The sequence below is a fragment of the Sitophilus oryzae genome, unplaced genomic scaffold, assembly GCF_002938485.1.
Source record: "Sitophilus oryzae breed Bouriz unplaced genomic scaffold, Soryzae_2.0 scaffold_690_pilon_pilon, whole genome shotgun sequence".
NCBI lineage: Eukaryota > Metazoa > Arthropoda > Insecta > Coleoptera > Curculionidae > Sitophilus > Sitophilus oryzae.
The window spans coordinates 3,214,956-3,238,084 of NW_022147296.1; the positions used below are offsets into that span (position 1 = coordinate 3,214,956).

Here is a 23,129-nt window from a genome sequence, read left to right on the forward strand (position 1 = left end):
TCATCCAAAGATATTTTCGTCAAACATATTACAGATATAACATATTTTAATATGGCAACACTGTCGCTTTCAGATCCACACTGTCTTCGATATGCCTTTGCCGGCCGAATTAGAGAAAATAAGTGTTTTATGCGTCGACCGCAAAACGATTGGTGTCTCCACCGTACAGCACTTGAGAAGTAAGGGGAAATCAAATCGGCCTTGCCACGAATTCGCCCATTAGGTTGTGTATCTTCCCAATTCTTTCAATCAACGCCTGTACCGAGGCAGTGAACAAAGAGAGGGAGATGCATTATTTTTTGCATTGCTGACTCAGTGGTCAAAGTCGATATACTTATTTTGCGTTCATAGTTAATTGCAAGTTCCATTTAGTCTACTTCATATCCTCACAGTTTTTATTGTTTACTAGCGTGTACCAGCGACTTCGTTCGGGTCGAATTAATAATTTGTAATGGCATGATAAAGCAAAGCAAGAATTTCCATTAACATACAAACTGGATAAAATTTTCTCACATTTATGTCAGCATGAGAAAAAACAATATGGCGATATTATTATATAACTTGGTAATATTTGAGGGGTAGTTTCATCTCGTTGGAATTTGACTTTCGAAAAATCCGTTTGCCAAAAATAAGCTTTTTACGTCAAGCAGTTTAAGCAGAATCGTGGTTAAGAAATTACCCAATTTTTTGGAACACCCTGTATGATTTTTTAAAAAATTTCACAATATGTAAAAAAACCAAATAAATTATGCTTGTCCAAGCGTTTTCCCGAAAGACTAACCGTTTTTTAAATAACAAATATTGTAGTATTTGAGGGGCGTTTTCGCCCTCTTGGAACTTGAGATTCGAGAAACCCCTCCTTATCGAACCTCTACACCCCACAGTCAATCCGTTTGCTAAAAATCTGCTTTAAACGTCAAGCAGTTTAAGCAGAATCGTGATTACTCAATGGTCATATTTTATGAAACTTTTATAAATTTATAAAAAATCTTAAAATATGTAAAACAACAAAATAAAATATACGTGTTTAAGAGTTTTTCCGAAAAACTCACCGGTTTTTAAATAAAAAATATTTTAATATTTGAGGGATAGTTTCACCCCCTTAAAATTCGAGTTTCGAAAAATCCCTTCTTATCGAACCTCTACACACTAAAGACAATCTGTTTTCCAAAAATCAGCTTTTTACGTCAAGCGCTTTAAGCAGGATCGTGATTAATCAATGACCAGGTTTTTCGAAACATTCTGTATACATTTTTAAAAAATCTTAATATGTAAAAAAAACAAAATAAAATATACATGTTTAAGCGTTTTTTCGGAAACTTGACCGTTTTTTAAATAAAAATTTTGTAATATTTGAGAGGTGGTTTCACTCTCTTGGAACTGGAATTTCGATAAATCCCTTCTTATCGAACCTCTACACCCTAGAATCAACCTGTATGCCAAAATTGAGCTTCTTACGTTGAGTGGTTTGAGCAGGATCGTGATTAATCAGTATGTCAGTCACTTAAGGATTTTATACCTATATTAGTATAGATTTATAAGGAGTATCGACTGTGCTTCTTAGACGCTATTTGGAAATTTCTGTATCAGTCAACAATAGTATATTGTTTTATTAGGAGTAAAAATGACACTTTATGTGGCGAGACTGTACATTTGACATACAGCCGAGGCACAAAAAGTCATTTTTACTCCGAACAGAACATTCTATTTTTTTCAAACGCCACAAATACTTTTTTAGTTTTAGTTAATTTCAAAAGTTCCAAATAATATAAAAAAATATTTAAAAGTAATACCTAGTTTGTAATAATATATCCAGAAAATATGCTTACACTCGTTGAATTTGACACTTTATGTTAGTTTAATAACATATATTCGTACTTTTATGCTTAGGCGTAAAAGTGCTTTACTTTTATGCCTAGGCGTTAAAATGACTTTTTTATATTACCAATCACGTCGCAAAAATTAATACCTTTGTGACGTTTGAAAAAAATATATTTTTTTCAGAATTTAATAACTAGTTTGTCCATTTGTTTGTTTTTATCAAACGTTTATATGAAAATACAAAATTCTCGACGAGTTGCTTTACTCAATAAGCCAATTTATTTTCCATCGCTCCACTGACTTTTTCGGCCCTTTACATATTTACCGTTTTCCGCAAGAAGAGCCGCAAAGCGAATTTTCCCTTTAGATGGATCGACTAGGCACCGAAATTTAAAGGATGTTATTTCTCATCGTCCGAATCAATCAAATTTAATTAATCGGTTTACGCCAACTTGGCCCAGCATTTTGAATAAACAGCAATGGCGCGGAAGGGCAATACTTATTTAACGCATAACTGAAGTAAAAAGAACGGCCAGTGGCGTAGTATAAATATTTTTTAGAATATTTTTTAAGTGAAACTTCTTTACGCGCGCTGGGATTAAAAATTCAAAGCCGTGACACAAGAGCTGCCGAGATGACATACGAAACGGAAACTCGTAACGATCGAAAAAGGGGCAAGCTAATGAGGAAGTCGAGATGGGTTTGGTTTGGGTGGTTGCAACTCGGAATGTAATTATGCCCAAAGGCCAGCTTGACCGTGTACGACACGTGTCACTGTGACAGTTAGTTTTGACGTAAGAAACGTCAAAACTTGATGTCGTCCGATCGTGACCAAATTTGGTGGGTAAGCTATATAGTACGAGAGCTAGCAACGTCGGAAAAACAAGTATTGTAAGACGTCTGGCTCTATGATATATCTTTTACTATGCTCTCTAGAACAGCATGCGGCCCGTCTGGCTGCCGGTAAACGTTGCGTTCCTTACCACGCATTGACAGAAGCTTCTATATTTTTATTAGTCCTTTAAATTCTAGTATTGAATATAAATCGACCATGCCTCCATAGCGCAGTGCGTAGAGTTTCCGACCACGAACCGATGATTCAGAGTTCGAATCCGGGTCGGGGCAAAGCCTTTTTATTTTATTTTCGTTTATATTCTGATAGTAAAGTATTAAATATTTGTTTTTATTTAATTACCAGAATTATTTAATACTTTACTATTAGAATATAAACGAAAATAAAATAAAAAAGTCTTTGACCTGACCCGGATTCGAACTCTGAATCATCGGTTCGTGGTCGGAAACTCTACGCACTGCGCTATGGAGACATGTTCGATTTATATTTAATACTAGAATTTATAGGACTAAATTAATAAAAAATATAGGATTTTCTTCCGATGCGCAGTAGTGAACGCAACGGGTATCGGCAGCCAGACGAGCCGCATGCTGTTCCAGAGAGCATAGTAAAAGATATATCAAAGAGCCAGACGTCTTAAAATACTTTTTCGAAAACGTTGCTAGCTCTTAGACTAATATGAGCGACGCGACGGTGAATCCTAGAATTTTAGGAAAACCAAAACACTAGAATATTGTAACGTTTTTAGTTCGTTACATGTATTTTTTATATATGATATATATGATGTCTGGCGTATCGTCATCGGATTCCGTATCGTTAAGGCCTGATAATTTATTTGGCACGCTTGGCGTAATTTTTACGTTCCCTAGTCGCCAACCCTGATATCGTTAGGTCGCTCTCCGCGCTTAACCTCACTTTTGTTCACCCGGCTTTTAGAAATGGTGATTATTTAAATCTTGCTGTATAATCTGAATCAGCTGCTATTTCAAAGCACCAGGTAAAGATGAAATATTATCCTTTTAGATTCGATATTATTACTGCATATTTTTCGGGTAGTGTTTTGGATGTCCCAACTTAACTTGTATTTGTATTTTGCTGGCACGTTGGCGTCCCTATTCTTTTGTCCTCCAGAATGTTACATGGAAGAAAGGACAGTTCCTTTGTTTATTATTGAGCCCTCGGAAGTAATTCGAGGTAGGTTCGTTTTGTTTATTAGACCTTGTTAGGTTTTCTAAACAAGAGTTTCGTATTTTTAGGGTCTTATGGACAGACTGTGTCCAAGGTACAGGCATTATCCAATGTCCTAGTAGTGTTCCAAGGTACGGGTTGTGTTCCCTTGTACCATTATCTTATGGACGGATGTCCCATGGACGAGTGTCCCCAGTAGGAGTGATTTATCTTACATATAAAGTGCCCCAGTATGGATACAGCGTAAGCCCCATGCTGCATCGCTCCCATATCTAAGCCTAGTCAGTAGCTACGGCTGCATTGATTCATGGTGTCCTCATTCTTGCCCCTTTTGTTGTTTTGACCAACAGGATCGCCGACAGACAGTACAGAGATGCGAGCCCACCTCATGCTGTTACTGTTTGAAGCAAGATTACATAAAGAAGAGCTAAGTGTAGATTTAAGTTCTAGTTTTACATTTAACATTTAAAACATTTTCAGTCTTAAACAGTAACGTACATCTTAAATAATAACGTACATTTTAAATAATATCGTACAGACTATATTTAGTGGTTTGAGTTGATTATTAAGAATATTTATGTCGATTTAGTAGTTACAATATGATTTAGATCTTAGGTTTCATTACATTACGCCTTGTATTAGTATTTAACCACTATAATAATTATTAAAATTCTACAATGCTATTTACCATCAGAATTCATCATGAATAAATATAGCAATTAGTTTTAAGTAATATACAACTGTGTTTTCTTTCTCTGTACATGCCTGGCGCCCAATATCTATTTTTTTTTTGTTTATTGTTATTAATTAGTTTTCTTTCCAGTAAAATACCTTATCCACGACTGCTCTCCGATGAAAAGCTGCCGTTCGCAGTGGTAATGTTTATAAAAAACGCTACAATATAATTAGGCTTTTTGGATTTTATATTGTACAAGGTGGTCCAAGCTGTATTCCGGAAACTTCGGCAGAATATTCTGCAAATAAAAATAAGTAAAAAACTTCGTATAAATGTATGCCATAAAATGCTTAGTTTTGAAGATATAGGTTGTTGAAGTTTCATTTTTATTTCAATTTTTTTCAAATAATTTCTGAAGTAACGTCAATATTTGGATGAAAATTGGTGTCTGGGAGTTTTGACATAAGAAATGTGATTTTGATGTGTCTATATGAATCCTATTTATAGGGGGCGACACCTACATGTGTTTTGACTGTTTTGAAGAGTAATAACTTTTTGTCTGTATCTATATAAAACTACTGAGTGAAAAAATATACATTTCCGGAATTTTTTACGTAAAAATGTAAAACAGTTTCTGTCGAACTGTTAGTACAAAGTACAAAAACATTTCAAATTTATGATTTTAGTCTAATAACATGCTTAATTTATGTCAATGATGACAGGTACTGATAATTTCGATTCCAAATATCTCGAGAACCATTACTCGTAGCGATTTTTACCAAGAGATCAATTTTACTTAAAATAGTCGTCAAGTATATTTTTCACTCAGTAATTCTCGGGGGATGTCTCACTACTGGAATTATATGTACATTTTCTCGGTAGTCGCTGGCAGTCATTGGCAGTCTTACGGCAAACAGCTATAATAATTACATGGCAGTAATAGGCAGTCTTCTTCGCTGTGATTGGCAGTCGCTTGGTAGTAAGATGATATTTCGGCAGTACATGTATATTTTTTACCCAAATGAGACACCCCTTGGTAATTTTATAGGGGTACGGACAAAAAGTTAAACCGTAAAACCAGTTAAAAAATATGTAGGTGGCGCCCTCTGCCAGTAGGAGTCGTATTGACATCAAATTTCTCATGTCGAAAAACTCCAAAAACTCGACACCAATTTTCGTCCAAATATTGACGGTACTTCAGAAATTATTTGGAAAAAATGGAAACAAAAATGAAATTTCTACACTCAGTATCTAAGAAATTAAGCATTTTATAACATACAGTTATATGAACTTTTTTACTAATTTGTAACTGCAGAATATGCTGTCGAAGTTTCCTTAGTTCGGACCACCCTGTATAGTACCTATCTTGAAAATTCGCTTTTACAATGGAATGCATGGAATATCTGGCTAAATTTATTTCAAGAATTTCGATTTATATTTGATTTTGCCCCCGTATTCCAGGCGTGTTTACTATATCTTGTCCCTGCTTAACTGAAGAACAAACCCGTACAAAACACAAGAAAATTGTAAAATTTATTATAGCTTGGCAAAATTGTTAGTTTGGGACCGAAATGGGGTCATTTCCACACCCAAAGGTTGTAAAAATAATACCTAGACTTTATATAAGGGCTAAATTGTTCCGTAAGATAAAGTACGGGGACTGGGAAATATAAAATATTTGAACAATTCTACAACGAATTACTTTGTAACATTTTATGGCAAATATTTTGAGAAGGAAAGAATGTTTGGTATGAATACCTCTTGTATTTTAAAAAACTAACCCATTTTTATATGTATACATAAGCGTATTTTCTACTATCATTGTAATTTTCTCTAAAAATAATTTAAAGCTTTGCATATATTTTGAGTTTTTAAAAAATTATATTAAAAAATAAGTTCAATCAGCAAAATAAAACTCACCACAAATACATCAAAACACTTTACATTTGCACTGGACGCGCGTTTCGCTAACCATGTTAGCGTCATCGGCAAATGGTTAAAACTAAACTAATATTTGTTTTGTGAGGGAGTGGTTAAAAAATCTTTTATAGACGAATAGTGATTATTTCCATGACCATCTCGAGAGAGACGGTCATAGAGATAACACCTAGACAGTGTAGGATTCGGAATACCCACTAAAAACGGTCCACCTCCGAGGAATCAGCCGCCGTAGAATGGTCAGCTATTATTCCTGCTGATGTGTTGGGGAAGAGAAGGGGCGAAGCCCTGGGTGCCTGTAAGGCTAGTATTGGGATGCGAGATTTGGGAGCGACTGGACACTACGTCCAGAAGAGTTTTGTGATTGTCCGGAAGACACCTTTTGGGGGGGGGGGTGGATTTGGTACAGAAGAATGGAGATTAGTTCATAGGGGGTAACATACTTGAAAGTATGTTTGACACCATGGTTTTGACATGACTAGCTACTTGTTCAAGTAGTCGTTTATGGAGTTCTTGGTTTATTGAAGAGATGGGTAGGAATGACTCAAGGGTATTTCCTTGTGGTGAGTTGTTGGGATTGCTTTTGAGTGCTGAAGCATAAAGTGTAGGATTTGGGAGGATAGGAGTCGAGACCTTTGAGGGTTCCGGCTGACTATCGATGTTAATATTGGGTTTACGATTTCTCGGATTTTTTGGACATGAAGTGTGGCTAGCTGGATGCGGACCCCCGCAATTTGAACAAATTGCAGGCGCATCAGCCTCTTTATCACAGGATTTGGAGTGATGGGATTTGTCGCACCTCACGCAACGCGGGGCCGCAAAGCAGTTCGAGGCGGCATGGCCGAATTGCTGGCAATTGTGGCACTGACGTACCCCATTGCCGCGCCTCGGCGTCACCACCCGAACCCTCAGCGACCCCATTTGCGTGATGTCGAAGATGTGGGTTTGATGTTTAGGTACTTTGACCTTGATGACGGCCATAGGAATACCGTCTCGTGAGGGAGGATGCATTTCTCTGACCTCGAAGCCTTGGGAAGTAAGGTCTTCAATTATTGCCGAGTTTTCGACAAAAACACCTTTGATTAGGACATTTAGATCCCTTTCATCAGGGGAAAAATAAGTATGGAAGGGAATTTTCTTACTTTTGAAATACTCGATGATGGCCCTATGGTTATCAGAGGAAGAAGGAGTGATTCTAATGCCGAGAGGCACGGTCTTTGCTTCCGAAAAGCAGATTTTCTGCTCTTTAAAAGTTCGAGAGTATCACGAAGTACGACTTGAGAAGGCTTTTTGGGCCCTTTGCTTTTGGGTTGTGGCTCCTGCTGCGTTAGAGGAACAGCGGGGGGAATTTTAGGTTGGGGCGCTTGCTGCATTTGAGGAGCAACAACGGGAGGGTTTTTCGTTTTTTGGGACCTGACGTCCCGAACAATCGGGCTCATTTTTATCGGGATTTGCACCAGATAAAGTTGTGCTGGGTGGGGATGGTGATCGGATTGGGAAAGCCTCCCTTGAGGCTGGCTTTTTGTCTGAGATGGGTGATAAAGCAAGAGACTCGTCAGAACTAACCTGTCGTGTCTTCTCGTAAACCGCGTTTCTATGGGTGTTTATTATAAGATGACTGGCATTATGTTGATGAAGAATTTTTCTCACTAACCTTTTTTTTTTCAGAAAAGAAATGGAAGGAATAAATTAAGTCTTGGATTTCGTCAACACGGGAGTAATCCCTTAACTGATCAAGACTGATGAATGGGTCTGGATGGGATGTTATTTTGATATCGACAGGATAAGGGGGTTAGGAAATGTTAATATGGTGGGGTGGGGAGATACTGGGGAGAATCTGTGGGAAGGGTTTTAACCTTCTTTTTCTAGAAAGCCATGATAGGCGATTTGGAAAAAAAGAAACGACCCTTGTTGAGGGCCGTAGGGAGCGGAGCTTACTCTGAAGAATCGAGTAAGCTATTGATGATAGGAAGCACTTACCGAGCGCGAATACTAACGGAGCTGCGATGCACACTGTACGACGCACGACTACTGACGAACTGACTGATGATGATTGACTGCTGACTAAACTAATATCTACAAACTGAACGTTTATATAGGCGCTCAGTTGGCACTTAATGGGCGTGACACAAGTAGCCAAGCGAGTCAAAAGCAACCGAGCTTAACTTTTAATTACCGAAACTAGAGCAACAGGAACAGAGAACTGGAAGCAATTGGACCCTTGTCTCTGTTCATATGATTTTTACATTTATTACTTTTGACACTCTCTTGTCTATAATTTGAGTATGTTTCAACAAGTAGTGTTAAAAAACTTCCTTGAAATCAGCTGATTGTTGGTGGTTGTTTGGTTGTACAAACACAGATAAGTCAATATTATAATAGCATGCAGTCAAGAAGCGAAAGGTATTTAAGCGTAGTGTTGTCAAGGATTGCAATGAAGTGAAATGTTGTTAAGTGTATTGTTAAGTGGTGGTTTTAAGAGTGAAAAAAAATAAAGCTTTGCAAGTTGTTTAACTGATCATAAAATTATTGTGCTACAAGGATTCCGTCTTGGTTATCTCAAGAATGATCTCGAAGAATTTTTGGCCTAACAGAAATAATCATTAATTAATTTTTTTGATCGTATAATACTCTGATTTTTAAAAGTTTTATTTACGTACTATATTCCCGAAACAATTATCTTTATTTATGAGTCATTGCATACTCATAATAAAATATTACCCGTATGTTTGCGGAAATTTCAAACCAATCCCAATGAAAATGTTTAAACAGACAAAGCGACGTCATATTCCGAAACAATTGTGGCCTTTTACTTTACTGAAAAATATGACCAACAAAACGGTTATTTTACGAGATTATGGCGTTTTAGTTCAATTCATCTAAACCATAAATCATCCCTATTAAAAAATTGTGGAATTCTAAAATTATTTTCAAATCTCCTGCCTCGTTTTTTAAACTTTTCATATTGTTCTCAGATGAAAAAGAATTCTCTATATTTTTATACCTAGGAAGTGTAGGTCTTCCTATATTTTGTAAATTTATGTTACAACCTGTCCTACTTTATTTTCTTTATTTTGCTTTGTTTAGAGTAAAAGTCGCTAATATTGAGTTAGTTAGTTTGAAAACTTTTAATTTTTATGCTTGAATTAATATTGCTGAGTAAAAATGTTATGTTTTGTAACGCAGATTAAGAACGCAGAAAGACTTAAAATCTACATGCAAGATTCGACATCACTAAAGAATTTTACAAAAGTGCGTTTTTTTTAAGTGGATGATCGCCAGTAGCCCAACTTTCCACACAATAAATTAAAAGAAAAAACTTACCGAACATTAAAAAAAGATATTCCTATAGCAGATCGATAAATAATCGAAAAAAAAGGATTTTCACAAAGACGAAATCAAAGGTTTTTGACCAGGTACTTTGAGATGCCAACACATTACTAAAAATTGTATTAATCAATAATAAATATGCAAGAAGTAAAAATAAATATGTAAAAATTAAAAAAAAACGATTAAAAAAAAGTCGCTTTGACTAGGATTCGAACCTGCCTTACTACGGCTCCAACGTCATAGCAGCGTAAAGTCCGAACGCTGTAACCACGCTATGTGTTCTATGTAAAATTCTTACTTAAAAGATAATGTTTAGTGAACGTACTTTTTTATTTATAAACATTTATTTAATTCTGTTTTTAGTATTTGTTTTTATAGCGACAACATAGATACATTATCTGTAAAAATTTCAACTGTCTAGCTATAACGGTTCATAAGATAGACCTTTGTGACAGACGGACGGACGGACGGACAGCGAAGTCTTAGTAATAGTAGTTTTTACCCTTTGGGTACGGAACCCTAAAAACAATGGAATTTCTCCAAAATAGTTTTATTTCAAATGAAACATTTTCTACCACCTTTAAATATATCTTATATCTGTTTTTGCGTTTTAACTTTTTGTTTCAGTAGAGTAGAGAAATATTAAGCTGTTTCCAGCAATAATAATTTGAGTCTGATATGAAAACAATAATAATTGTAAAATATTACAGCAATGAAAACGATGATTAACCTATTAAAACCCTAACTCCCCTCCTAAACATTCTACATTCTACAACCTATAAAAAATAAAATCAGTGTATGTCCAAAATCATCTTTTATTTTAAAGACATATTTTAATTTTTTCTCAATTTTTATTAAAAGTATTTTAATCAAAATTGAATTCACCTAAGGAACGGACAAAAAACGGAACATAACTATGTGGTTTATCAAAATGTCCGGTCCGATTTTCTGGTAGAATAGAAACCATTCCGATTGTTTTAAGAATAGATGTCGCTTCTATTGGATTTAAAACCGCCATTGCTGCTAAATTCGATAAAGTCGTCGGCAGTTTACCATTTCCGTACTGTTTTAAAGAACATTCTCCGAATCTATCTCGTAAAGAATGCTATTCTACGTTCGATAAACCTGTAACATTCGAGGCGAAATTAAATTTCTGTGAGAGATAACAGTTGGTCTTCAAAAATAGGCTTTATATTTAAACAAAAAACTGTTTGTGTACGTGCACGATGTGCGCATATTTGAAGTGAAACTTCTTACTTCCGTTTGTCTGCCTGTCTGTCCGTCTGAGGGCTCCATTCGCGTAAATCTATCCACGTGCCTAGGTTGCTTCCTCGGTTGCTTCCAATCGACCCATAAGTAAGAAAAATCTTGATGATTTCGTCCATTTCGGCAACGGTTCGAAATGTCGAGGGCGTCATCCTGTAGCCCGTCCCCAATTACGCCGAAATCGACCCACATTTTTCTTCAAAGTTAGTCCCACCCTGATGAAGATGTAAACGAAACGTCGTATTCAACTTTGCAGGGTAGGACCGTGTGCACCGTCGCTCACAGCCTACGCACCAAATTTGGTCGCGATTTGATTGGACGACATCAACTTTTGACGTTTCTTACGTCAGAACTAACTGTCACTGTGACACGTGTCGTACACGGACAGGCAATGGTCCAATCTATCCAGATACGAAATTTTATTTAAATCGTACGATTTTTTGATTTGATTTGATTGATGATGGGGTTTCGTTTAGCGATGGGAACTATCGAATGAATTAGACCATCGAATGGTTAATGAATGAATGAATTCAACTATCGAATGGTTTTATTCGAATAAAATCATTCATTCATTTGTATACTAAAGCATATGTGACAACCTCGCCGTGCGACTAAATGGTTATCGTTGAGCCACGACTATCGAATGCTTTTGATAAATGAAATTTAGTATTCGTTTGATTTTTGTATGCGTCAGTGCATTATTAGTTCTTCCAAATTTTTATAACTTCGCCGTATAAATACTGTGCTATTTTTGCGTTTATTAAAATAGTTAAAATAGTAGTTATTTTTTAATTTTATTTATTGACGATTGTGTGCATGTGCAGGTGGTCAAAATTTTTCCGAAAATTTGTGTGGTTTTCCGTAGTCCGATCTTTCAATTATTTAATTTTATATGGTATATGGTCTATTTTTTAATGGGAAATTTTGAGAAGTAGAAATTTTTAAGAGATGAACTTACAATTAATTTTAAAAATACATATTTGTATTTTAGATGTTTTAATAATATGAATTAGTTAAACTTAATAATCATATTTAAGTAATGTGGTTAAGTAAATGGTTATCGAACTCAAACTATGGGGTGAGAAAATTAAAATGAAAGTTTTACACGTGCCAATTTAAAAAAAAAGTTAACGATGTTTGTATTTTGTTTATGCTAATTCTCTTACATGTAGTTTTTTTGCGAAGAAATATTTCATTTATTTTTTAAAGTAAATGCCAGTAAAAGTAAATATAATTTTTAAATAGTAATATAAAGCACCTAATATAAATAATTTTGATTTCTAATTTTTTATTTATATTTTCCTTCCATTACACTGCATGCTTAGAAAATTAATAAATGTTTATATTTCATGATTTTAAAATTTGTTGTTAATATAACAAATTAGTTCTGTAATTATTATTATTTAATAAACCAACGTTGCCACACACAAAAAATTTAGAGACTATATTATTTTTAAATAGGATCTAATATAAATAATTTTGACAACTAATTTGTTGTTTATATTTTGCTACTACTTAAAAAAAATATTTATATTAAATGATTTTAAATTTTGTTGTTAATAGGTATAACTAATTATTACTGTTATTATTATATATTAAACCAGTCTTTGCTTAAAAACATTAAAAATAATTTTCCTACATCCAAAATAACAAGTATTATTGCAGTGTAACAACAGAATATTAATATTACAGTTGAGGGTTGAAACCTTTGGTGTTACACAGCAAAATAAAAACACTAAATCACCACAATAAACCAAAACACTTTTATATTACACTGGACGCGCGTTTCGCTAACCATGTTAGCATCATCAGCAGATGATTATAAACTGGTTTCGCTAACCATGTTAGCATCATCAGCAGATGATTATAAACTGGTTAGTTTATAATCATCTGCTGATGATGCTAACATGGTTAGCGAAACGCGCGTCCAGTGTAATATAAAAGTGTTTTGGTGTATTGTGGTGATTTAGTGTTTTTATTTTGCAGAATATTAATAAAAAAAATGCAGAATATATATAGACATACTATCCCTAACTAACTAAAGCCAAACAATAATATTCTTTGCTAATATCAACTAATACCAAAATATGGCAACAGCGCCCTTCATAATGTGTTTTCTGTGTAAATACTAGCACCTCAATAAAAAAAATAATGTGACCTTATCTATATCTGACTCCGCAAAAAATCAAAGATGCCGGCTTCTTTCATAGCATTGCCACCGACCGCTGTCGGGTTTCTCGGAAAGAAACCTACGTCGCCGGGCGACAACTAAAATTCAGTTAATATTTTATTATAATCGATCCTGACGAATAAATGAATTTCATAAATGAATGAATTTTATAAATGAATGGTTTTTGCTGCCGAATTACTAGAATACAATATTTCAAGGCAGATGACGGATCTATTCGATAATTTTTATTCGAATAGTTTTCAACGAATGTTTTCTTACTAACTATCGAATTATTCGAATGAATTGCAACTATCGAATGTTTCGATAGTATTCATTCGATAGTTCCCACTACTAGTTTCGTTATGCACGAAATGTTGTCATAATATCATGAAAAGATGGGGCTCTTCGAGCCACATCTACATATATAATAATAATAATAAATAACGCTTTATTATACAAAAAGCCAAAATAGCTTCATCCACAAAGCATTTAAAAAACAAACAAAAAATATAGAAATAATAAAAAAAATTCAGACAATACAACTCATTCAATTCAAAAAAAATTACGTCATTAAAATAAATGTTTACAATAGGAAAATTGTAAATGGATATAATCATTTAAGAGTTATAAAATATTAAATACTAGATTTTTAACCAGTGGGTGAGATGATCAAAATTTTAAAATTCAAAATTGTTCAAGATTAAACATCAACAAAAAAGTCGTTTACCGCATATAGAGAGAGCCCTATATGCCCAGTAAGTATGATTTCAAAGCTTTGCGAAATGCGGGAAAGAATGAAAGCGACTTGATGTCCAAAGGCAGATGATTGTACATTTTTCTGGCATTGTAAAGTATTGAGCCTTTAAGTAGTTCTGAGCTCGGGGTTGGCAGATAAAGATAGTGTCACGCGTTCCTAAGTGGATAGTTGTGAAACGGATTCAAAAATTAATAAAGAAGGAAGAGTTACTGACTCTTCCTTTTTTATTCATTCACTAGATTCACTCATTCACTTCAATATTTTACAACCTTCTTAAGGCCAACTTACAGTAAGCGCCATTAAAAAATAAAGAAAAGTTCGGGCTAAGTAAATTATATCTAGCGCTTGACCTCTCTAAAATTATCATCGATTGTAATTTCCCAGTCTTTTACGCCGTTATTTTTTCAATTGTATGGTATTAAACACGTATGGCAATTACTATAGTTCGAGTTAAACATATTATGTTGCTATTAATATCATACTACATAAGCCGTTGCATTTTGCATTGCGTATTGATTGACAAGCTATTACACTTTAGGCCCATGCATCATTGTAAAGGTTTAATTGAAATTGGTATTCACATTTCTGCTTTAGATAGCTTTTGATTATTAAATCAGTTCAATCCAAACCATATTGTGCAATGAGACGGAACAAAAATTACATATTTGCATAGTAGGAGAAAATATGGGTACAACAATAAAGTGTACGTAAATATAATTAAAATATAAAATAAACATAAAGAAAAATGTGGTTCTAGTTTTTTTTCTAACGTCACAAATAATTTTTTAAACAATTTCAAACATCGCAAATAATATAAAAAGTACTATCTTGTAAGTAATTGAATTTGACACATGTCAATTTAATAATAAATTTTTGTACTTTTGTGCCTAAGCGTTAAAGTGACTTTTTAGATTGTCTGTGCGCCTTTTTGTTGCGAGGCTATATGTTTGACATTACAGCCGAGGCACAAAAAGTAATTTTTACTCCAACTAGAACATGCTATTTTTTTCAAACGCCACAAATAATTTTTTCAGACAATTTCAAATGTTCCAAATAATATACAAAGATCTAAAAGTAATACCTTGTAAGTAATTATATGTGATGTGAGAAACTATGGTTACGCTCGTTGAATTTAACAATTCAAATAAGTCTGAAAAAGTCTCTCTCTGGCTTAAATTTTCTATGGAATGAAGTAAAAATATACCGAGGATGCCATTCAAAAATTAAACATTGTCATCATTTCCGGTGAAACAGGAAGTGACCGAAAACAATTGAATACGTTAATCAATCCTAATTTATGTCATATAGTAACATACAAAATCTCGTTTTTTTATCTGAAAATATTAAAAGTTATAGGGGTGAGCCATTTTTAAGACGCACCCGGTATATTCCTCAATAGTTAATAGTATTTCCATTAATGTAGTTTTGCTTTTAGTGGCCATTAGCAATTTAATATTTTCCAGTTTGGTACTATTAAGGACTACTCGTGCTACAAATTTATACATTTTAACAGCAAGTGTTAATAATTTATTAATCTTGAGTATTAATTGTGTGAATTCTAGTACTGTTTTAATAGTAGAATTCTCTAGTTAACATGCACAATGGAGCATATGTTTCTGTTAATTTTACACATGTTCTATTTGTTATCTCAAAAACTATTAATGATTGGTACAGGATAGTATAATAGAAAAACTATGAGATATGGAAATAGTTTTCAAAAAGTAAAAATATACTGGGTTTTTGACTTAAAATATCAAAGACTGGCGGCTACTTCTGAAAACAATAAAAAGGCTGAAAAATATATTTTCTATTTATTTATTAATATCTCTTAAACCATCAAAATATATTATGTAATATACACGTTATGTAGCATACATATACCCTGACTTAAAAGTGAGCACAAAAATTAATTCTGAAAAGTAATTTACAGGGTATTGACAAAGTTTTTTATTATAGCATGCATATTTAAATATCTTTATATATCTCAAAAACGAAAGCTTTTAAACATATTAAACCCTTATAATAAATGCATTATTTTATGCCCAAAAATCCAACAATGAAATAAAATACCGGGTGTGTGTTCCATAAGAAAAAATATAACTTTGGTATGGATCTTAGTTCTGACACACTCTGTACATTTGAAAATAATTTTAAATTATGCACATTGCCTCTCCACATATACCCATAAAAAATTGTTGTTTCTACATCTTTCCCTTTTCGTATAATCAACTGAGGCGAATGAGGTGTGCCACCCTGTATTATTTAATAAATTATTATATATTATTAGCAAAGTAACTAGAAAGGAAGCCAAAAATGCAATAATATACAGCCACCCTGTAGAAGTTGAAATATTTTCCTGGTCTGTACTTATACAAAATTCCAAAGTTTTTTATTACAGGAGCTTTATTACCGACGCACTCTTGCCGGACCCTGTATATCATTTATAAACAACACAGTTATCTACTGTCAAGACTACTAATATACTACGAAATGTATTATTAAAACAATATTTTTGTAAATTAGTTGAAGAGTGTAATTGACCGTAGTGATAAGTAATGCATCGTAGGTTTATATATAATTTATTGTCTTTAGGAAACTATGAAAAAAGGAACGAAGCATCTCGAATAATCTCTTGGAATCGGATCAGTGTTTTATTGTTCGTATTTATATGTGTCCGGTGGGTGGTAGACGTAGAGAGAAAAAAACTATCCTCATTTAATTCCAATTTCGTTCCCCAGAATCGGACATAATCTTTCTTTATTTCCGAACCAGTAGGCCTTATGATTGGCTGGCTCGTGATTTAGAAATACTAAACTAACAAATGGCTTAGCGATAAGCTCTGGATATGGAGAAAAATTATGAATTCTGAGTAATAAAACTGGAAGAAATGACAAAAGAAAACCCTAAGAATAATAATATTCCTACTAAACTTACATTTTCTGTAGGTCACTTTGATAAAGTAAACAAGATGAGAAAACAGTAATATATTTTTTGATAACTTTATAATAGCTTTTGAAGATATAACCCTCAGAAATAAGGAACATAAATATAAGTTCTTTCATATCGTTTTCTGTCGTTTTGGTGTTCAATTTATTGTATTTTTATAATGTTTTATTTTCATCCACTGGCATAATTTCGATTATATCGTTGACAGAAAGAACTGGGAAGATACTCTACCTAATGGGCGAATTCGTGACAAGACTGGTCTGATTTCCCCTTACGTCTCAAGTGCTGTACGGTGGAGACACCAATCGTTCTGCGGCCAGCGCACAAAATACTATTTTCCCTAATTCGGCCAGTGAAGGCATATCGAAGATGGTGTGGAACTGAAAATCCGCATTTATGTATTGAAAATTTATTCGTGTCAAACATAGAATAAACAACAAAAATAAAAAATTTTTTATAGGTACTGAATATGTCGTATGATCGAAAAAAGTCGTTTAGTTGGCTTGGAAATTACGATCATTGACATTTATCATAATATTTTACATATTATGATATAACAGCAATATTAATTTTCAAGCCAACTCTGACGCTGTTGTTTGTTTAATCACATAGTATTATATTAAATTGTTTAATAATAAAAATCCGTATTATAAACGTACTGTACCTAAAATCCGTAAATCTATGGATTAACCAGTAGTTTTGGCAACACTGTCTCCGGCAATCACTCACTCTGTCGACTGAAAGCAGTACTACGGTACAGTATTCTTTATCCGCTGCGCTGTAAACGACGATCAGCGCGCACTGGCGCAGAGCTAAACTAAATCTTGGAATTCTAGGACAGGCTGACGGTAATCCCAGCCAAATCTTAGACAAGTTTTGTGCCACAAAATCGCCCATAAGGCTGCGCATCTTATTTCTTAATAAATATATTCCCAATCGAATTACTTAATCTGTGGCACAACTTTTTTGTAGCGATCAATAATAGCGATTCATCATACGCATGCGCTTTGTTGTTTTATTTAGCTTCTCCGTTTTACTGATAAATCTGTGTTAAGCTTGACTTTCATGCATCCCTTGTCCGACGATACGATGATACGATATTAATCTTATTGGTTTAATTTAAAGCCTTCGATTAATAACCGTTTCTAACTAATCGAATTCAACCAATAAAATTAATATCGTATCGTCGGATAACGGATGCATGAAAATCAAGCTTTAATCTGTGACTGCACTGTGACCATTCAGAAGTAAATAGTCAATTATATAAAGATAAATTTTAGCCTACTAAACTGCCGTTAATAGATATTGTGACGTCGCTCATGTCGGCGGAAAGTAATGCCTAGCCTTAAGCATTTTGCAAGAGCACTTGTGGGTCAGTGGCTGAGGCTATCGCTTCGTAAGCGAATGATCCGTGGTTCAAATCTCACGCCGACCAAGACTTTTTATATTTTTTTTGCTTATAGCGTGATCTTATTGCATTGGTTTCACTCTTTTCGGTTGGATTGGTTTAGTTATTTGGCGGGTTGGTTAGCGTGGTTATTTGGAGGGTATTAATTCATTGGTTAGTTGGTTATTTGGTGGGGTTGGTTGATTTTTACTAATTTATATTTGTTTTTTTATCAGTATCGAGGTTAGTTGCGAGGTTGTTAAGTTGGTTATTTGGTGGGGTGGATTGCGTTGGTTATTCCTTATAAAATTCCTATATTTCGTAAAAACGTCAAGTGCGTCACATCAACGACGTCATACCTATTAACGGCGTTTTAGTAAGCTACCGTTTAACGGCAGTTTAAGTACAGCCTAAAATAAATACATAAACTCAAGTAACATATTCAATTAGTGAAGGAATTATTACATTCAATAAAACCAACAAATTAATCTACAAATATTTATAAACTTCTAAACGTATTAATATATATTTCACAATCGAGAGCGATACCAATTCCCATTAAATATATCAAACCCATCTGTTGAATCCTACAGCCCAATTAATATGTTTGGTTTAAATATTTCTAATAATACCAAAATCATCGTGACGCGTATTAATTACACAACACAACTAAACTGTAATTGCCACATACAAAGCTTTACGCTTGCCACTGTTTTGAAATAGCGACAGTTATAAATTTGTTAAAAACTCATAAATTTATTTATGCCAGTTAAAATAATCAGAATTAAAAAACACTTTCGATATTAGTTATATTGAACTTAATTACCGATATTAATTACCTATTGAAAAGTGACCATTTATTTCTACAGGGTGTCCCAGGCTGAAGTTTCTAGACAACTACAAGATCTAGATCGGAGTTTTGCACGCCATTGTATTACAATGAGATCTATCGATTAGAAATATTTTCAATATGGCGGCACTTCCGGAAATACCGGAAGTTGACAACAACTTTCTTATTTTAAATGGGGACCCCCATTTTTTATTACATTCTTAAATTCTCTGTAAAATTTTATGAATTTTGATATCAACACTCTATAACTAACATTAACTGTTTTCGAGAAAAAAATATTTAAAATTTTCGGAGGAAAAAAACTGCCTTTCAAAAAATTTTGTATAGCCTAAAAGCATGATACAAAGAATACAAGGTATGATATTGCGCAGGTTGGTCACTACGTCACAGGTGATAAACGGCACCATTGGTCGGCAAGCTCCGCGCGCCAATTTCAAATTGTCAAACAGTTGACATAATAAATGTGAAAATAATTTTTCAAATGTCAAGGTCGATGATTTGACATAACTTGGGGGTTATGTCTTAATTCTTCCCTATTTTAGGTCTTTTTATATTAGTGGCAATTGAACAACATGGATACTTTTTGTATGGCGTATGACGTCACAGGTGGTATGCGCAAACTTAACAAAATTGGAGCCGCTATCGATCATACCTTGTTTTCTTCGTACCATGGCCTAAAAGTCAAATTTATTGATTACCACAGCTACTGTAACATAGAGATAAAACCTGTAACTATCTATTTCAAAAATTATATTGTTCAAATGTCATATAATAGTGGCGGTAGCTGTCATGGATTTGAGCGATTAAAAAATTATCATAAATCATTTTTTTCAAATAGAAACCCACCTTTTTTATTTCACTAGTGAAAAGGTTTTTCAATTTGTTACTTTTTAATTATACATGTTGCTATACCCAAAATAAATCGTTTTTAAGTTATATAAGATTAAGTTTGAATATCTTGATTTTATCCAGCTTCCTTTGACATTAAGTGTCAAACAGTCAGACAATTTATTTCCATCTGTCAGAAAACGAATTATTTAAATTTCCTATATTTGTTAATTTATATATTATAAATACCGTATGATCGAGAAAAAACGGCGTCCAGTTGGCTGGGAAATGAAGATCGCTGTCATTTTATATGTAAATTTATATGGGAAATGTCATCGATCGTCATTTCCCAGCCAACTGGACGCCATTTTGTTTCGATCATACGGTACTACCTGCTTAAGAGTTTAAAAAGTAGATTTATAAAAAAAAATATATCTTGTATTGTACTCTCTTAAGTGATATCTAATAGTTGATATTATTAATTATTAATAATATGATATATTATTAATAATAGAAAAAAACAGCGCAAAGTTGACTTGGAAATGATGATCGATAACATACTGCTTTTTGAACAAAGTGTCACAATTGCTGTCCTCCTTTCACGCAGTTGAGCAGCTCTGAACTGTTCAAGAACGCGATACTCTCACTCCATTCAATTGAGTCATAAAGTTCCAGAACTCTTCCGCGCCATATGGAGGCACCAGGCTATCGCCCACCGCTCCTTTCAGAACCGTTCTCGGGTAGCCCCAGGGCGTAAAGCCCGGAACTCGAAGTTCGTGAATGGAGGACAGCAAATATGGCATGACCAGATCTACTGTTTTACATCACTTGAACGCTTTAAAACTATATCTTAAATAACTTAAAAACGATTTATTTTAGGTATAGGAACATGTATAGTTAAAAAGTAACGAATTGAAAAGCATTTTCACTAGTGAAATAAAAAAGTGGGTTTCCACTTGAAAAAATGATTTATGATAATTTTTTAATCGCTCAATTTCATGACAGCTGCGGCCATTATTATATGACATTCGAACAATTAATTTTTGAAATAGATAACCACATGTCTTCTCTTTATGGCACAGTGACTGTGGTAATCACTGAATTTGACGTTTAGACTATACATACATATATTTTTGACAGACAGTTTTTTTCGTCCAAAAATTTTAAATATTTTTTTTCTCAAAAACAATTAATGTTGGAATAGACTGTTTAATAACAAAAGTCATAAAATTTTACAGAGAATTTAAATATGTAATAAAAAATGGGGCTACCCATTTAAGATAAGAAAGTTGCTGTCAACTTCCGGTATTTCCGGAAGTGCCGCCATATTGTAGAATATTTTTAATCGATAGATTTTATTGTAAAACAATGATGTGCAAAAAATCTCCGATCTAGATATTGTAGTTCTCTAGAAACTTCTAATGCACGCTCAGCCTGGGACACCCTGTACATATTTGATTTAAACCTCAACGCCAGTATTTTAATATTAGTTATTTATACGTTAATATAATATGATCGAAAAAAAAAACGGCGTCAACGATGACTATGAAATGAAGATCGCTGTCATTTTATATGTAAAATTATATGAGGAATGTCATCGATCGTTATTTCCAATCCAATTGGACGCCGTTTTTTAGATCATACGGTATTATTCTTTATTAGCTAAAAACAGGGATATACAGGATATCCTGATATTAAACTCTATCAAACTTTACGGAGAATTTAAATATATATTCATTATAAAATATATTGATCTTAGAAGTAGCAAAATCTAGATATTGTAGATTCCTAAATGTTTTGCAGCCTTCGTGCAATGTGTTTTTTAGGAATATGTTATAAATAATAAAATTTACTTCATTTATTTGATTCTTATAATAAAACGTCTTTCATAGCCAGTTAAGTTATGAATTAATTATGTATTTTATTTGCAGACTGCATCGCCAGAGCACAAGTGTGAGTAGAACCAGTGGCAGTAGAAATAGCAGAATGAATGGTTCAGTTAATGGCAGCAGAAAGTTCGGAAAAACCCCTAGTCCTGGTAAATAACCCCACACATGCATTCCTAATCAGCAAGATACATGCATTCATAATCAGCAAAGTACAATACTCAGTGCTTCGAAAAAATTAAATTGTTACTGCCCAAGTAGCATTCGGACGTCGGGACAACGTTGTGTCATGCGACCAAACGTCGGAGCGCAACGTCGGCACAACCTCGTGCCAACCCTAGTCTGCACTAGTTTAGAGAATAATTTTTGGGTCGAAACGACGTTGGATACCGACGTTGGCTAGAAGCCTAATTTAGTACAAACTGCAACGTTGTTTAAAATCCTACTTCACAGAAATACAAAACTAATATGGCGTCTAAGTCGCGTTTTATCCTAAATTGGGATAATTATAGTAAAAATATTATTTTTATAATTTAGTTAGAGACATATGTCAGATGGCAGTGAAGGAAAACAAAACAAAAGTATTTAAGTGTGGAGGATGTTTGAAGATCATAATTATTGAAACACTTTAACTAAGGCAAAAAAGTTAAACGCAAACAACTTTATTGATAAATGTATTGTTTCTACTTTGAAAAATACCAATGGGCCTTAAAATTAAAGAAGTTTTAAAAATTTTCTTGAATTTTTTTTTTTAGTAAAATTAGAATAATTTATTCGCAGTCGAAAAAATTGTTTCCGCGTGTTTTTTAGGGTCAAATATTTCAAGGTAATGTATTCAAAAAGCAGGAATCGCTATTTTAGGAACGAAACATTTTCTTATTTAACAACATGGCGGCTTTCACTTTGTTGTTTTGGAGATTAAAATGGAGTAGTTCGAGTAGTCGCATACTGGACTAATAAAGTCGCAGTTCGGCCTTAACAGGTAGTATACTAGTCGCAAGATTGCCTAATTTAGTCATCCTAGAGTCTAGCTTGTGCCGCCCTCTATAATCTAAATAAACGAGGGAGTGGATAAACTGTCGGTAATATATGTCGATGTATATTTAAATTTAGGTCCTGAAACTGACGTCGGAAAACTCTATATTGTCCAACGTTGTAACTACGTTGTCCGAATCACCTAAAGATCACTTCAGCAAAAAGGTTACAAGACAACGTTTATTCGACGTCGCAGAA

At 33.8% G+C, this 23,129-nt stretch overlaps 1 protein-coding gene across 1 annotated transcript in view; it reads left to right on the forward strand.

Moving 5' to 3' along the window:
* The window catches only part of LOC115888229 (FMRFamide receptor), a 336,884-nt gene that overhangs the window by 295,817 nt on the left and 17,938 nt on the right, over positions 1-23,129 (forward strand). The window contains exon 6 of the mRNA XM_030907887.1: positions 21,942-22,048. Within this exon, the coding sequence (XP_030763747.1) occupies positions 21,942-22,048 (107 nt within the window). The remainder of the gene's footprint in view (positions 1-21,941; positions 22,049-23,129) is intronic.